Source organism: Tiliqua scincoides, chromosome 5, assembly GCF_035046505.1.
Source record: "Tiliqua scincoides isolate rTilSci1 chromosome 5, rTilSci1.hap2, whole genome shotgun sequence".
Taxonomy (NCBI): domain Eukaryota; kingdom Metazoa; phylum Chordata; class Lepidosauria; order Squamata; family Scincidae; genus Tiliqua; species Tiliqua scincoides.
The window spans coordinates 117357753-117373943 of NC_089825.1; the positions used below are offsets into that span (position 1 = coordinate 117357753).

Genomic DNA, 16191 nt, shown 5'->3' on the forward strand with positions numbered 1-16191 from the left:
AAATATGGCTGCCATAGACCATAGTTTCCCAAAGTCTGGTTCATAACTTACTGGTGGGTGTAGTGGGTCATGGGTTCCCCCCCTGTCCTGGTCGGTTCCAAATTACAGCCATTCCAGAAGCATTGGAAAGCCCCAGAGACCTCTTCTAGGACATGCTGGGCCAGCGATCCAATCTATTGGCCTCCACAGGCCTTGGAATGTCCTGAAGAAGCTCTGAAAGTGGCTTCCAGTTTTTGGACACAACTTCCAGTTTAACCGGAAGTCGCTTCTCGTCACTTCTGTGGGCCATTCTGAGGCCCACACAGGTCAATAGTGTGCATTGCTGGCTCAGTGTGGCCCAAAAGAGGCCTCCCGAGAAGGCCTTGCAGTGTGAGAATGAACATCATGATGCAACCCACTGTGGAGGACAAGGTGTGTCGCTGTGCTGGAAAGTTAGGAAACCACTGCAATAGAGTATTATTCTTGGGTGTCCTGAACTTGCTGTAGGTCATTCCAAACCTACATGTCCCTCACTCTTAAACAATACATCTGTTGACACTTCAGAACCAAAAATCATTATTTACTTCATCAATTCCACAGGGAGTACCAATTATGAACTAACAGCTATTTTTTGTTTAATTATCTTAACAGACTGTAATTAACTCAGGTACTTGTTAAAAAAAAAAAAAACACTATGAAGTTTCAGTGACAGCTGGGAAAATGTTCAGTAAAGACAGGGATGGACATGATAAATATTCCCAGAACTACCATTTAGAACTAAGGCAAGAAACAGGCAAGGAACCATCAGACGTATCTTGGGTACTTTAGACGCTACATTCCAGAGTCCAGGTATTCTAGGAGACAAAATACCATTCATTTTGGGAGAGGAAATACAGAGACTCTACTTAGGGGGTGAGGAGCAAGTCCTGTGCTTAGGATGCTGGCATTTGTGTTGCTGTCTCTGGAAGTGCTGCTTCTGTGGGCCTGCAAGGCTCACATTGGTAAGTGCCAAGTCCGTGATCCACACCCTCCACTCCACATGTATCATCAGCCGGGAGATCTCATCATCGGAGGGGTTGCTTCTCAGTCCTTCATTCTTTCCGATTCAATAGACTTCACCGAAGAACCCCCACCAACATTACTCGAACAGCTTACGTAAGAAGTTTGTTCTTCTATCCATTTATTTCATCACTTGAGTGATGAAATAATTCATCACTTAAGCTCAGAACTTAAGGCCCAAATGCTAACCAACTTTTCAGTGCTGGCATAGCTGTGCCAATAGGACGTGTGCTGCATCCTGCAGTTGGATGGCACTCACAGAGCCCTCCTCAAAGTAAGGGAATGTTTGTTCCCTTCCCTCGGAGCAGCATTGCCCTTATGCCGGTGCTAGAAAGTGGGTTAGGATTGTGCCCTAAGAGCTGCAGGCACAAAACAGTGGTTCTTAGACTGACTGCAGAAAAGGTTAATTGCATGAAGGAAGTTCTGAAGAGTAGAAACACAGAGAAGGAAAGTCACTCCATAGATGCTTCTAAACATTAGTTGACTTCTTTGTATAACAATTTATTTTTTTCCTCACTTGTTTTTCTTCTTCCATCAATTGCTTTCTCACATCACATTCACCAGACAGACTGACTGACTGACTGACTGACCCAACGCAACTACTACATAATACTGCTTTTTGTAGAGCGGCTTTCAGGAAGAAGGCCCAGGGATACCTTTCTTTGACGAAGATACTACCCAAACTGTCCATCTCGATATTTGAAACTTAAATATTTGAACTTTTTAAAAGAGTGAACTTGATCTTATTTCATGTGAAGTACATTGTAGTGGTCTTTGGTGTCATCACTCCAATCACCCTGATCATGTTAGTATCTTCCTGACATTTGATACCAATATGGATTGGTTGCTACTTGCTGTGTTTCATGACATCTTCTTGTGCCCTTCTCTTTCTAATGCAACACTACAACTACACAGCACTCCATCTGAAAGGTGAAACATGTGTTTGTATGATGAGGCCTACACCTCTTCATGAAAGGCAAGGCATATGATGTTAAAAAAAGAAAAGGGTTTCAACACATGCAATACCCAGTTTCAGTCATTCTGTTATGGTTTGGAACACCTTCCTGATAAAGACTGAAATTCTCATTCTAGGACAATAACAAAACATTACCAACACATCCTGGCTGTGGCATTTGCAGTGAAGGAGATCAATGAGAATCCCCACATCTTACCCAATGTCACTTTGGGATTCCACATCTATGACAGCTACTTCAGTGACAAGTGGTCCTATCATGTCACAATGCTGCTTCTGTCTTCCCTGGAGAGATTTGTCCCCAACTATAAATGTGACATGCAGCACAACCTGATAGTGGTCATTGGAGGACTGGACTCCCAAATCTCCCGTCATGTGGCAAGTGTCTTGGATATTTACAAAGTTCCACAGGTAGGATACCCTGGTCTCTTTGCTTACAGCTCTATGAGAATTTAAGGCTTCATTCATATGTTCACTGTTATTCCAGACTTTGCGGTTTGGAGAAGTGGACCTATGAATCAGAATAGGGGAAAAAAACTATAATGAGGATTCAGTCTTATATTGTTCTGGGTAGCTATGGAGTTGAGGAAGCCATGCATTTCTGCAGTATTACAGGTCAATTTCACAGAAACATGCCAATCAGTGCTTTCATGCTTGATGCTATTCTGCTTTGTATATGGTTCACTTGGCATACTTAATGCTTCATTCATTTACAGTTCCTGGTATATAATTTGAACCATGCTATGTAGATCGAACCATGCCAATCCAGGAACATCAAAGGGAGGGGTGACTATTTTATTGCTGGGGTGGAATGTAGCAATGTTGTAGCTTTATTCTTGGGGATCAGTAAGTCATACTGTAAGCCACCAATATACCTTTTGAAAGAGAGGATGAGTGATCTTTTGAAGAAAGGAAACATCTTTTTGAATAAAGATCACTTGTTCAATGAGGTGCATTGCAATCACTCTGTTTCAAGATTCCAAACCTCAGGAAGCTCTGTGAAGTGTTGCACAGGGCTCCCTGCACCTCCAGCAGTCCTCACTGAGTCCAAGTAAGTGAAAACACTCCCACTTCACTCCCTTTAGGGACACAATCCTGGGGATCGCTTCCCTGCCTCTCCTCTTCCCCTGCACCTTAAAAGGACGGGGGAAGCATTACACAAACTGGTGGGTGGCGACTCGCCAGTTAGAGAACCACTGCCCTACTGGATACAATGAAATTTACTTCTCAGTAGGCATGGATATGATTGTGAGGAAATGTAAGCAAGAATTTACTGCATTGTGAACATCTTATTCTCTTAATGTGGGATTACCCAGGGCCCTCATGTACACATGCGAGTTGCATCAGTGGCAGATTGCAAAGTGCCCAATGTGGCAGAATTAGAACACCTTTCACTATAGACTTGCCACCCCCATTGCAAGCAACAATGAAAGCACCCCCTTCTTGAAGCAGGTCATTCCCCTCCTTGCTATGCTCCTCACATACAGTCATCAGTCGTTGAAGTTCTGAAGGTATAATGACATCAGATAAGGGTGTTGGAGTGTTTGTATTTGAAGTGCAGCTGGCATTCTATGTTATGCGGCTCCTGAATCTTGTGTAGTCGATATGGAATGGAAGTTCTGAGACAGGTAATATCCTGAACCCACAACACACTAACAGCACAATCCTCACCCCTTATGTCAGTGCTTTCCAGCACTGACATAAGGGCAATGCAGCTGTAAGGTAAGGGAACAAACATTCCCTGAGGAGGTCTCCGTGAGTGACACCCAACTGCAGGATGCAGCACACGTCCCATTGGCACTGCTATGCCAGTGCTAGAAAGCAGGATTGCACCCTTAGTGTTGTCACGAAAGCCACTGTTCTCTCAGCCTCAGATACTTGTCAGTAACAAGCGAATAGTAACAATAACACTCTCGACACAGTTGTTGAAAAAATTGCTGAAACACAATGTACATGAAGTGTTTTAAATTCTTGAAAAAGTCATATAAATGCTATTTTTTTTTTCTCTTGGCCCCACCTGGCCATTTTTCATTAGTTCATCTATGGCCCTGCTCCACAAATGGATGATAAAACCCCAGGACTGCCCTTCTTCCAGATGGTCCCCAAGGAAGCCCTTCAGTATGCAGGGATTCTCTCTTTACTTCTGCATTTCAGCTGGACGTGGATTGGACTTGTTACCGTGGAAAATGAAGACGGAGAAAGATTTGTGCAGATGGTGTCTCCAGTGTTTTCCCAGAGAGGCATCTGCATTGCCTTTGTAGAACAAATCCCCCGAATGACTTTTGTCTCTGAAATAAATGAGATGTTCCAACATGGGGCAAAAATCCATGATATAATCACGGACGCTAAAGCGAACGTAGTCATTGTCTATGGAGAATCAAATTCTATGACAATTCTGAGATGGTTGCCATATCTATCAGAACAGGAACACATGACAAATAGTGGAAAAGGTAAAGTTTTCCTACTGACTGCCCAGATAGAGTTTGTACTGAATCCCTATCAAAGGATTTGGAATGCAGAAATATTTCATGGTGCAATATCCTTCACAATGCACAGCACAGATCCACCAGGATTTCACCAGTTTCTTGAGAGCAGAAACCCATTCAGCACCAATGGAGATGGCTTTATCAGAAGTTTCTGGCAAAATGCATTCAACTGTGTCTTCCCAGATTCAGACCAAGGCACAGTGAATGAAGATATCTGCACAGGGTATGAGAAGCTCGGAAGCCTTCCAGGACCTTTCTTTGAAATGAGCATGCTTGGACACAGCTACAGTGTTTACAATGCTGTCCATGCTGTGGCTCATGCTTTACATGCCATGTCGTCATCTACATACCCACACAAAATCCTACTTGAAGGAAGGGAACTGAAGCTCTGGAACCAGCAGTTGTGGCAGGTAATGAACCCGACCTCCTCATGCAGCAAAACACCATGAATTAACGATTATAGCAGGCCCATCTCTAAATAAACTGTGTTCAAAATCCTTCCTTTGTCCCATTTCTCATTTTCTTTCTGAGCACTTGTAGACAGAAATGCAGAATTGACTCTTTTGAACACGTATCTCTGTTCTTCTCCCTCTTCTCTATAAACTTCTCATATGAGTAACAACCTCTATTCAGTGATACACAGCGCACTCCAGACTGCATGTTGGGCTGGCACAAGTCCCTCATGATTCGGCAAGTCCAGTGCTCGGAGGCGTGCCGACCTGCGGAGGCTGGCAGAAGACTTTGTGCCACAGAGGCTCCAAGTCTTGCGTCAGCCGAGCTCAACCAACCCAAGATTCTGGAATGGACAGGGAGGCGGCAGGAGAGAGGTATTCCGGGACAGGGGGAGGGCAGGCAGTGGGTGGCTCTGGGGGCAGGCAGGTGGAGAGCGGGAGGTGGGGCTGGGATCTGGCAGTTATACCAGATCCCAACCCCCGTTCCTGGGGAGCTCTGAGCAGCTTCAGGCCACTCCGCCCTTCTCGAACTTGCGCCACCTCAGGAGGTGGCCCAAGTCTAAGGAGACCCATAGGGACCAGGGTGCCTTACCCAGAGGTAAGGGGAAGGTAAGTTAAGTGGTAAGGGGAAATGTTTCCCCTTACCTCTGGCTGAGCCACTTTGGGCCCCTATGCTGCACTGGATACAGCACAAGCCTCTTGGCTTGCCTGTTCCTGCTCAGGATAGGATTATGCCTACAGTAATTTTCCTTGAATATAGTGTTCTGCTTATAGCCTCTGGGTTAGTATAAACAAGTGCCTCAGTCATTGCATCCTCTTCCAGCAGTCTTGGAAGTCTTCCATCAGTGTTCTCCCATCAGTCTTGGCCAGTCCCCAAAACTGATCAGTGATCATTCTGCAGATCATTGGAGAATACTTAGTACCAAGTACTTCCTTGAGAGAGAAAAATATACAACTATGAAGCAGGCTGTGTTCCAAGCCCTTTGAGTCTACATTCTAATAGACAGGGCTTTTTTTGTAATGGAACGCACCGGAATGGCGTTCCTGCACCAGTTAAGCTCCTGGAGTGAGCCCCCTGCTGGAGGCTGTGGGTTAAGTCCTACCTGGGACTTAAAAAAAAAAAAAGTTAAAAAAAGAGCCTGCCTGGGACTGAACTTTGAGGAGTTTTGCAGCCTCAACTGGCCCCCCTTTTGGCAACTAGCAACCAACCAACCAACCAACTAGCAATTTTGCAGCCATGGAGCAGCTTCCCACCTTAAAAAAAAAAAAAAAAAAATTATTCCTCAGTGGGATTTGAACCCCAGGCCCCCAGCTCCACAGATCTATAATTTAACCACTGAGCCACCAGAGGTCTTAAGTTCAAAGTGTTTGGAACTAACACTTGAGGCACTGATGGCCACCAGCTGGGCTGAAGACCTTATATATTTGTTCTGAACACTTTAACTACTGTATAGGCTTTCCTATAGCCCAATGGAGAGAGTTTCCTATAGCCCAATGGAGCACCTCCCCACCTAAAAAAAATGGGGTGATTCACTCCAGCTGTGGCAGGAGTGCTTTTGCTACCAGGGATCTCACACGGGATGGACGTGTGTGTGTGTGTGTGTGTTCGCGCGCGCGCATGTATAAAAAATGGTTTAAACATAAATAAATAAATAAATAAATAAATAAATAAATAAATAAATAAAAAGTTGTGAGTTCCTGCACCTATTTTTTTACAAAAAAAGCACTGCTAATAGACAAAAAACAATATGAATACAAATTAACCCCTGCTAATTGGGTAAGAGGCACTTTTTCAAGTGGGTGCTCCTTTTTTTATCAGGGGGAGAGTAACTGGCCCACCTCACCACAGCACTGTCTGTTCTAATGGCTGTCTGTTGGTATTCTTTTGCATCTTTTTAGATTGTGAGCCCTTTTGGGACAGGGAGCCATTAGTTATTTCATTTTTCTCTGTAAACCGCTTTGTGAACTTTAAGTTGAAAAGCTGTATATAAATACTGTTAATAATAATAATAATAATAATAATAATAATAATAATAATAATAATAATAATAATAATAATAATAATAATAATAATAATAATGAGCAGAAGCCATGCATTTTGAGCAACATTAACTTTGGTCCTAATGATGGAATTAGCTGAATGCTGAAGAACATTCATTTTGAGTTTAGATCCATTCACCAGAATAGTGATTTAGGGCGCAATCTGATCCTGCTCTGGAACAGGCAAGCCAAGAGGCTTGTACTGTATCCAGTGCAGGATAGGGGCCCAAAGTGGCTCAGCCAGAGGTAAGGGGAAACTTTCCCCCTTACCTCTGGGTAAGGCACCCTGGCCCCTATGGGTCTGCTCAGACTTGCGCCATCTCCTGAGGTGGTACAAGTCCAAGGAGTGCGAGGCAGCTTGAAGCTGCTGCAAACTCCCCAGGAACAGGGGTTGGGAGCCGGCATAACTGCTGGATCCCAGCGTCATCTCCCATTCCCCACCCACCTGCCCCAGGGCCACCCACCACTCGACAACTCCCTGTCCCAGTACGCCTCCTTCCTGCCTCCTCCCCGCCTCCTCCCCGACCACCCCAGAATCTTGTGTTGGCTGACGCAAGGCTTGATTTATTTGATTTTTCTCTGTAAACTGCTTTGTGAACTTTTAGTTGAAAAGCTGTATATAAATACTGTTAATAAAGCAAATTCATAAATGATCATCTCAAATATCTAGCTGCAGGCTTTCTACATGTTCTTTCAACACGTTCCTTTTCCATCTAGTTCCTAAGAATCGTCTCATTTAATAACAGTGCTGGGGACAAAGTTTCTTTTGACCACAATGGGGAGTTAATTGCTGGATTTGATATTATCAACTGGATTATTTCCTCCAATCAATCCTTTCATAGAGTGAAAGTTGGGAGTATGGATCCACAGGCTTCTCCAGAACAGGCATTCACCATCAATGAGGATGCCATCACATGGCACAGATGGTTTAATCAGGTAGGATGATGTTGTTGGCAAGTCCAGGAAGACTTCCTGTACTGAATGAGCACTATATAAGTTTTGGCCTTGATATGCAAAGTTAAACATGCCTCCTCGTGAGTCGGTTAGGCTGGCACGGCAGAGGCGCACCAGCCTGCAGAGACCGACATAATCCTCAGTGCTGACGGAGGCACCAAGCCTTGCGTCAGCCAACACAAGATTCTGGGGTGGGCGGGGAGGAGGCGGGGAGGAGGCAGGAAGGAGGCGTACTGGGACAGGGAGTTGTCGAGTGGTGGGTGGCCCTGGGGCAGGTGGGTGGGGAGTGGGAGATGACGCTGGGATCCAGCAGTTATGCCGGCTCCCAACCCCTGTTCCTGGGGAGTTTGCAGCAGCTTCAAGCCGCCTCGCACTCCTTGGACTTGTACCACCTCAGGAGATGGCGCAAGTCTGAGCAGACCCATAGGGGCCAGGGTGCCTTACCCAGAGGTAAGGAGGAAAGTTTCCCCTTACCTCTGGCTGAGCCACTTTGGGCCCCTATCCTGCACTGGATACAGTACAAGCCTCTTGGCTTGCCTGTTCCAGAGCAGGATCAGATTGCGCCCTAAATCGCTATTCTGGTGAATGGATCTAAACTCAAAATGAATGTTCTTCAGCATTCAGCTAATTCCATCATTAGGACCAAAGTTAATGTTGCTCAAAATGCATGGCTTCTGCTCGTTATTATTATTATTATTATTATTATTATTATTATTAACAGTATTTATATACAGCTTTTCAACTTAAAGTTCACAAAGCGGTTTACAGAGAAAAATGAAATAACTAATGGCTCCCTGTCCCAAAAGGGCTCACAATCTAAAAAGATGCAAAAGAACACCAGCAGACAGCCACTAGAACAGACACTGCTGGGGTGAGGTGGGCCAGTTACTCTCCCCCTGCTAAAAAGAGGAGCACCCACTTGAAAAAGTGCCTCTTGCCCAATTAGCAGGGGTATGCCAATATGCTTCCATTCTCTGCATCTACTAATCATTTCCACTCAAAGCAGGTGTGTGAATTAGTTTCATTCTGTTCAGTGTTAACCATCCTGTTTCCTGTGGTGGGCAATGAAGCAACACAAAGGAGGGGAAGTATTGAATGCATTGGTTTCACATTACCCCATGAATGTTGTGGGGTCCTGGTTTGAGGAGGGACACTCGTATTTGCAAGAGGCAGTGGCGGGGCCCTGGGGGTTCTATCTCCCAGAGCAATGGCCCAGCCACTGGGGCCTCAGCAGAGAGTGTGGGGGAAGGGGGTTGCGTCACCTGTGCCCTTCGGCTCCTAGCCAGTCTTTAGTTTATAGGCAGGCTGGGTTCTTCTCCCTCCAGCTGCCTGCCCCAGACTGGCTTCATCCTTGGCCCAGCTGGGTTTTATTCTCATGACCAGCCCCTCCAGGCCCCGCCCCTTCCTCCATGGGAGGGTTAAAAGGCTGACTGGCCTCTTCTGGCCCTTCCCCTCACTGCTTGTCAGAGCCAAAAGGTTGGAGCCTGGTGTTCCTCCCCTCTTCTTCCTCTCCTGGCTCTCCAGGCCAGTACTCTACCTGCTGCTGGCCTTGGGGCCTGTCTCCTCCTTGCCTTGAGCTTCCCTCTCACCCTGCAAGCCTGTTCCCTCCAGGTTTCCCCCAGGTAAGTCAGGGGGACCCTGACAAATGTCAAGGGTTGGTCACATGAGACACTGTCAACTGTTATTGACCATCAGAAGATCTAACCACTTGGCCAACTCCTGAAATTTCAGATCCAGTAGCACCTGCTGCAGATTTGTGATGGAGTACTTTGGAGAACCACGGACAAATCAATGAACAGTGGAACTCACATAGGAATTTTTTTGAAAACTAATAAGTTTTATAGCATTGTAATAATGTTACACAGTAAAGCTGGGTCCACAGTAGACAAGATGGCTCCAGAGAAATAGGTTAAGATCATATTTAACTCTCTGTCGGTCACCTGCAAGGAATCCTCAGACCTATACCAGCTCCTTATCTGGTGTAAGTCTGAAGAGAGTCCGGGGGCTAGGGAAGGACAGAGGGGATGTGGTATGTGCCATGATCACCCCTTTCCAACACCATACTGTCTCCAGCTCCCCACCTGAACCTCTGGGTGAACTACCCTCAACCCTCCTCTAATCTGTCCCCTGATTGGCTCCTTTCTGTTTTCAAAAGAAAAAGAGCAACTGTTTATAGTATACCAAGTGGTCCGTATTGAGTCCATTCACATATTGCTAAGATGCTTCATCTCTTTCATGAATACAAAAAGGCTCCAGAAAGCTAAGGATTTAAAGCACATTTTCCCCATGATTCTCCTTCTCATCTTTCACATATGTTTCAGGTTCAACCTCGTTCTGTATGTAGTGAGAGCTGCCATCCTGGATTTAGCAAGAAAGTGAAGGAAGGGGAACCATTTTGCTGCTATGATTGCATCCCATGTCCAGAAGGGAAGATTTCAGACCAGAAGGGTAAGAAATGGACTGCACAGAGGTATCCAACAGGAGGACTGTAATCCTATCAGATCAGGAAAGTGCTAGGGTTACTTCCACCTTCACGGGGAACAATGCTACACTGGATAATATAAATCAATTTGGTCTTCCCACTAAACACAGGACACACCCTCTTTGCAATCCTTAAACCCAGTTAGAAGGTAGAATGCTGATGAAGAAGAAATAATGTGATGTCTCACGAAAATATGTGTAAATGTGCACATGCATAAGTTACCACTATTAACTGTCAATAAAATTATGATTAATTCTGGAAAAAAAATTGTAATAAGACTGGTGAGTGGTTTGGGTGAAATCAAAAGAGAAAATGAATCTTTCAAGGGCGAGGAGTAGCTCCCTCGCTGATTACAATTCTTATGCTTATCCGTGACCCAAAGTTGGTACTGCATCACAGAAAATTCATTGATAAGTACCCTCCCCACTTTTCCTCTAAGCAGCCATCATTGATGACTTTGTAACATGACAGTTGGGCATTCCAAAGCATTTTTTTTTTGCACTGTACATTGTTGTGGGACTTTTGACATGTTTATGAAGACTTCGTTGTCAGGTGGCATTCCAGACCTTGGGGCTTACAAGCCAAATTACTGATTTAGGCCCACAACTGGAAATGCTATTGGTCAGAGGATTAGGAATGATGGTATTTTGTGGAGTTTCATGGCATGTTGGTATAATCAAGACCGCATCTTTTCCTCTGTAGACATGAATGACTGTTATGAATGCACAGATGAAAGCTATCCGAGCCAAAAAAGAGATGCATGTATTCCCAAGGCTGTGGCCTTCTTGTCCTACGAAGACCCTCTGGGGATCTGTTTGGCTTTCATTGCTCTTTGTCTTTCATTGGTCACAGCTCTGGTACTAAGAACGTTTGTGAAACACCACGACACTCCAATTGTCAAAGCCAACAACCGCAACCTCACCTACACCCTCCTCATCTCCCTCCTGCTCTGCTTCCTCTGTGTGTTGCTCTTCATCGGACGGCCCATGACAGTGACGTGTCTCCTCCGACAAGCTGCTTTTGGCATCATCTTCTCAGTGAGCGTTTCTTGCGTGCTAGCAAAAACCATCACAGTGGTCCTGGCTTTCATGGCCACCAAGCCAGGAAGCAGGATGAGGAAGTGGGTGGGGACAAGACTGGCCACCTCCATTGTTGGTTCCTGCTCTCTTATTCAGACCGGCATATGTATTTTGTGGCTCACAACTTCACCTCCTTTCCCAGACACTGACACACACTCAGTGCTTATGGAAATTGTATTGGAATGTAATGAAGGGTCTGTAACTATGTTTTACTGTGTCTTGGGCTATATGGGCTTCTTGGCTATTGGCAGTTTCACTGTGGCATTCCTTGCCAGAAAACTTCCTGACAGCTTCAATGAAGCCAAGTTCATCACTTTCAGCATGCTGGTCTTTTGCAGTGTTTGGCTCTCCTTTGTCCCAACCTACCTGAGCACCAAAGGAAAATACATGGTAGCTGTGGAGATCTTCTCTATCTTGGCCTCCAGTGCTGGTCTGCTGGGCTGGATCTTTTTCCCCAAATGTTACATCATTGTGCTGAGACCTAAGCTGAACAACAGAGAAAAACTAACAAGAAGAAAAGACTGAAGCATTTCACGCTTTGGTGTTCTTTGACCTTGTGTGTGTGTGTACAAAACACTGTACAAAACACTATCTGTGAGAGTTTCTGTCCCAGCAGTTACCATATATAGATCTTTCTTGAAGGTCTCCAAAATGCTCCCTATATTAAATATGCATGTAGATAGCTTAATGAACATTTCTTTAAAGAGAAACTACTGCTTAATTGCTACTATTTATTACTTAGGAACTGAGTGGTGGCCAATGTCATGGCTCAGTGACTGGGTGTATATCGATCTAGTGAGACTCTGTTAAAACATATATGTCATGCCTGAAAATCTTCCTCCGTGTGACAACAGCCTCAATGGAATTGTAATTTTTCATCAGCAAATCTTCATTGGGGAAAAGGTTAAATATATCATTCTTGCCCTCAAAGGCATAGTTCCAAATCATATTGAAAGTGTTTTATTTTTTCAAGAATGGGTGACTCTTCTCCATCACGTTTCGTGGCACCTTTCTCAAATTTGCAACAGTTTTCCTCGCTCTCATTCACTCAGACTTGCAAACACCATTTACACCATCTTTATTCTGGGAACAATCAGAAAGGAAGCACAAGCCCCCTCCCAATTGTTCCCCCCTCCCAATGTTCACAAGCCCCCTCCCAATTGTCAAGATTTACAAGATGGGCACAGGTAGACATTTTACCTCCAACTCTTTCATAACTGAACCATAACTGAACCCAAGTGTACACATTTGGCCCCTGTTGCATATATGCAATGTTGGGCAGAAATGGCTTAAATGGATGGATGGAAACAAGAAAGCTTCCTCAGACCGCTAGCATAGCTAGGTGGGCTGGGGGTGTAAGACCCCAGGCAGCAAGCCTGGGGGTGTCATCAACTGCCACCAACCTTCCTTAGACCTCTGTGGCTTTCAAGCCATATCCTTGTCCACTCTTCCCTTCTGTGCCCACCCATCTAGAGGGAATAGGGCTGGTTAGGAGGTTGACATGTGCACTTGGCTTACTTAGCATTTGACTTGCAGTGCATGCCTATACATGTCACCTCAGATGAAAAATTTGTTGTATTCAATGGGACTTGCTCTCATGGCAGTGTGAAAGCGTGGGAGTTTCCCCATTTGGTTTATTCGCACCCCCCCCATGCCAATTGAGAGATTTAGGACCCAGGAGACACCCTCTCAAATAGTAGAAGCTGAGTGCTTTCCACATAGTAGTACAGTACAAGGACTCTTCATTAATACTGTCACTGCATACTTACTACAGTACTAGCCAGTCCATACACAATTGATTCTCTGCAGAGTAGGCTGATCTGTTGGGGGAGAGGAACAGCAAAGACATGACTCAATAGCCACCTCCTTGGTGCTTTAAATAGAGCCTGTCTTGCACGGGTGCCCTGCTGTTTTTTTCCTATCCATTACACACAGCGAACTCTGCCTGCTCCCTCTCCTGCTGGTTTTACAGAGCCAGGGCCTAACCTGCTGAAGCAGCTCTGCAGGCTGCCATTGTGTATTGTAATAGGGGTGCCTTTGTGTGAGTCCTTGTGCCTTCTTTTTTTTACTTGTTGAGTCCAGAAAGGCTCTGCCTCCCCTACCTCTCCTGAATGCATGTCCTGGTCTCTTGCTGTTGGACTAAACAGATGCCATCTGTTCAACTTCAAAAACATATTTTTCATCATCATTTTTACAGACAGTACTCAATGAAGAATTAAAGACTACTGTTAATTTAACTTGAGGACTATAATTAAGTCCCCAAGGTAAATATACAGTACTAGTAATCAATTATTTCTAAAAAAATAATGGAGTTCAAGTGGCAACTACAAAAATATACAGTACAGACCGGGGTGAACAGAACTACCATTTAGAGCTAAGTCAGATAAGGATCATTCACTCTGATTTTTGATCTTGGATGCATCAGACAGTGCATCCCAGGGTCCAAGCATATTAGGAGACAAAACCAGCATTCATCTCAGGCGAGTAACTACAGAGTTTCTGGACGTATGGAGAGGATGGAGGCATTTGTGTTACTGTTGCTAGTTCGCTTGATTCACTGGATATGCAAAGCTCACCTTGGTAAATGCCAAGTCCACAATCCACACCCTCCACTCCACAAGTACCATTAGCCAGGAGATCTCATCATTGGTGGCATTGCTTCTCAATCCTCCATTATTTCTGAGTCAACATCCTTCACTGAAGAACCCCTACCAGCATTACGTGACTATCGTATGTAAGGACTTATGCTTTTTTGGTTTTTATTTCTTATTTGGTTCTTATTTTGGTTCTTATTTATATTTTGCTCCAGTTTGACAATGGGTGTGCTTGCTTACTGTTTTCATGTGCGAAAAACCTCGTGGGGCCATTATTCTGATAGGGCGAACAGTAGGGATGTTCCAGCCAGGAGGCAGGAAAGCGTTAATGTTGCAATGAATGGGGGAAGGCAGGACTGGGCTTTTTTCCCCATCTCTGATAGGAAGGAAGGAATGGATGAACATTGGACAAAGGATTGGCATTCTGATATTTTCATTGGCTGAGGGAGAGCAGGAGGAGGCGCCAAAGGGGTTCTTGCCTTACCTTTGGCTTCAGAAGCCCAGGGAAGGGGAGGAGCCAGGGATGGGAGGAGGGAGATTATAGCGATCACGCTTTCCACCATGCCTGGTGGGGAGGGGGAAGCCTTATTGAATGACTGGCTGCAGTGTGACTACTTTTAAGTAGGCATGCAAAGGATTGGGTCGTCCTGGTAAGCCTCGCAGCTGCTGCACTTGACCCTCCTCCCTCTTGCCGCTTCTCTCCCAGCTCTCTTGCAGTTCCTCCAACCCCTCCCACCCAGTTTACAGATGATATGGGGCAGCAGGGGAGCAGTTAAAGAGAACTCTGACACACACACAGAGCCCAGAAGCAGCCCCATTTTTTCTGCAGCAGGCTTTTTAAAGGGGGCGACTCTACTTGAGTCCTCTAGAGTCATTAAAGGGTGACTCAGCAACTCAGAAAGTGGCCCCATTTTGACTCGTTTTCGAGTCAAGTTGCTGGGGGTGGTGACTTGGCGACTCGACTTGAGTGAAGCCATGCTGGGTTTTCCCATCCCTGAGGAACACTGTAGTGATCTTTCACTTCAGGATCTCAGCACTGTGATAACCTTTGTATCCTCCTGACATTTGATACCAAAATGAATTGGTTGCTCTGTGCTGTGTTTCATGACATATTCTTGTGCACATCTCTTTCTAGTGCAACACCACTGCAACATTCTAAACTACTCAGTAGCCTAGCTGGCAAATGACACACATGAAGGGGCCTACACCTCTCATTTATTCATTTACTTATTCATGCATTCATTCAGTGTATTTATTTATTTATATCCGAGTTTATATACCACATTTCTCATCTGATTTTCTTCAGATTTATCAAGGTTTACACAGGCAGGCAGTTCTCTCTCTCTCTCTCTCTCTCTCTCTCTCACACACACACACACACACACACACACACATACCCTGTAGGGGTTTTTTTTTACAATATTATTCTAGTCATATAGAACCTTCACATTCCAGATGTTATCCTTTGCAGTGTGATTGTCTCTATGGCTGTACAGTTCCTGCCCTCTGAGCCTTTCACAGGCAGCTACAAATCACACAGGCAGGAAAGGTAACATATACAATGTAAAAAATAAATGAGAAAGGCTTTAAACTTGTGCAGTACCCAGCTTCAATAATTAAGCTATGCTTTGGAATACCTCTCTGATAAAGAATGCAACTCTCATTCTAGGATAATAACAAAACATTACCAGCATGTCCTTGCCTTGGCATTTGCAGTGAAGGAGATCAATGAGAATCCCCGCATCTTACCCAATGTCACTCTGGGCTTCCACATCTATGACAACTATTTCAGCACAAAATGGACCTATCATGTCACGATGCTGCTTCTGTCTTCTCTGGAGAGATTTGTCCCCAACTACAAGTGTGACATCCAGCATAAGCTGACAGCAGTCATTGGGGGACTGGACTCCCAAGTCTCTCTTCATGTGCCAATTGCCTTGGATATCTATAAGGTTCCACAGGTAGAGTGTCTCTGTTTATGGGATATGGGGCTGTAACACTTCCTTCACACTTCCTTTCTCCCTTCAGATTTCATACTGTGGTTTGACGACAGGAAAAAATGCATTAGAATGGGAACATTTGGAAAGTGAATT

The 16191-nt window shown here is 44.9% G+C and overlaps 1 protein-coding gene across 1 annotated transcript; it reads left to right on the forward strand.

The window, feature by feature from the left end:
• The first annotated feature begins 1018 nt into the window (after positions 1-1018).
• Positions 1019-12029, forward strand: LOC136653405 (vomeronasal type-2 receptor 26-like). The gene is made up of 5 exons (XM_066630308.1): positions 1019-1134; positions 2131-2422; positions 7707-7925; positions 10265-10391; positions 11128-12029. Exons 1-5 carry the CDS (start codon positions 1019-1021, stop codon positions 12027-12029), a joined length of 1656 nt encoding a protein of 551 aa, XP_066486405.1.
• The last annotated feature ends 4162 nt before the right edge of the window (positions 12030-16191 follow it).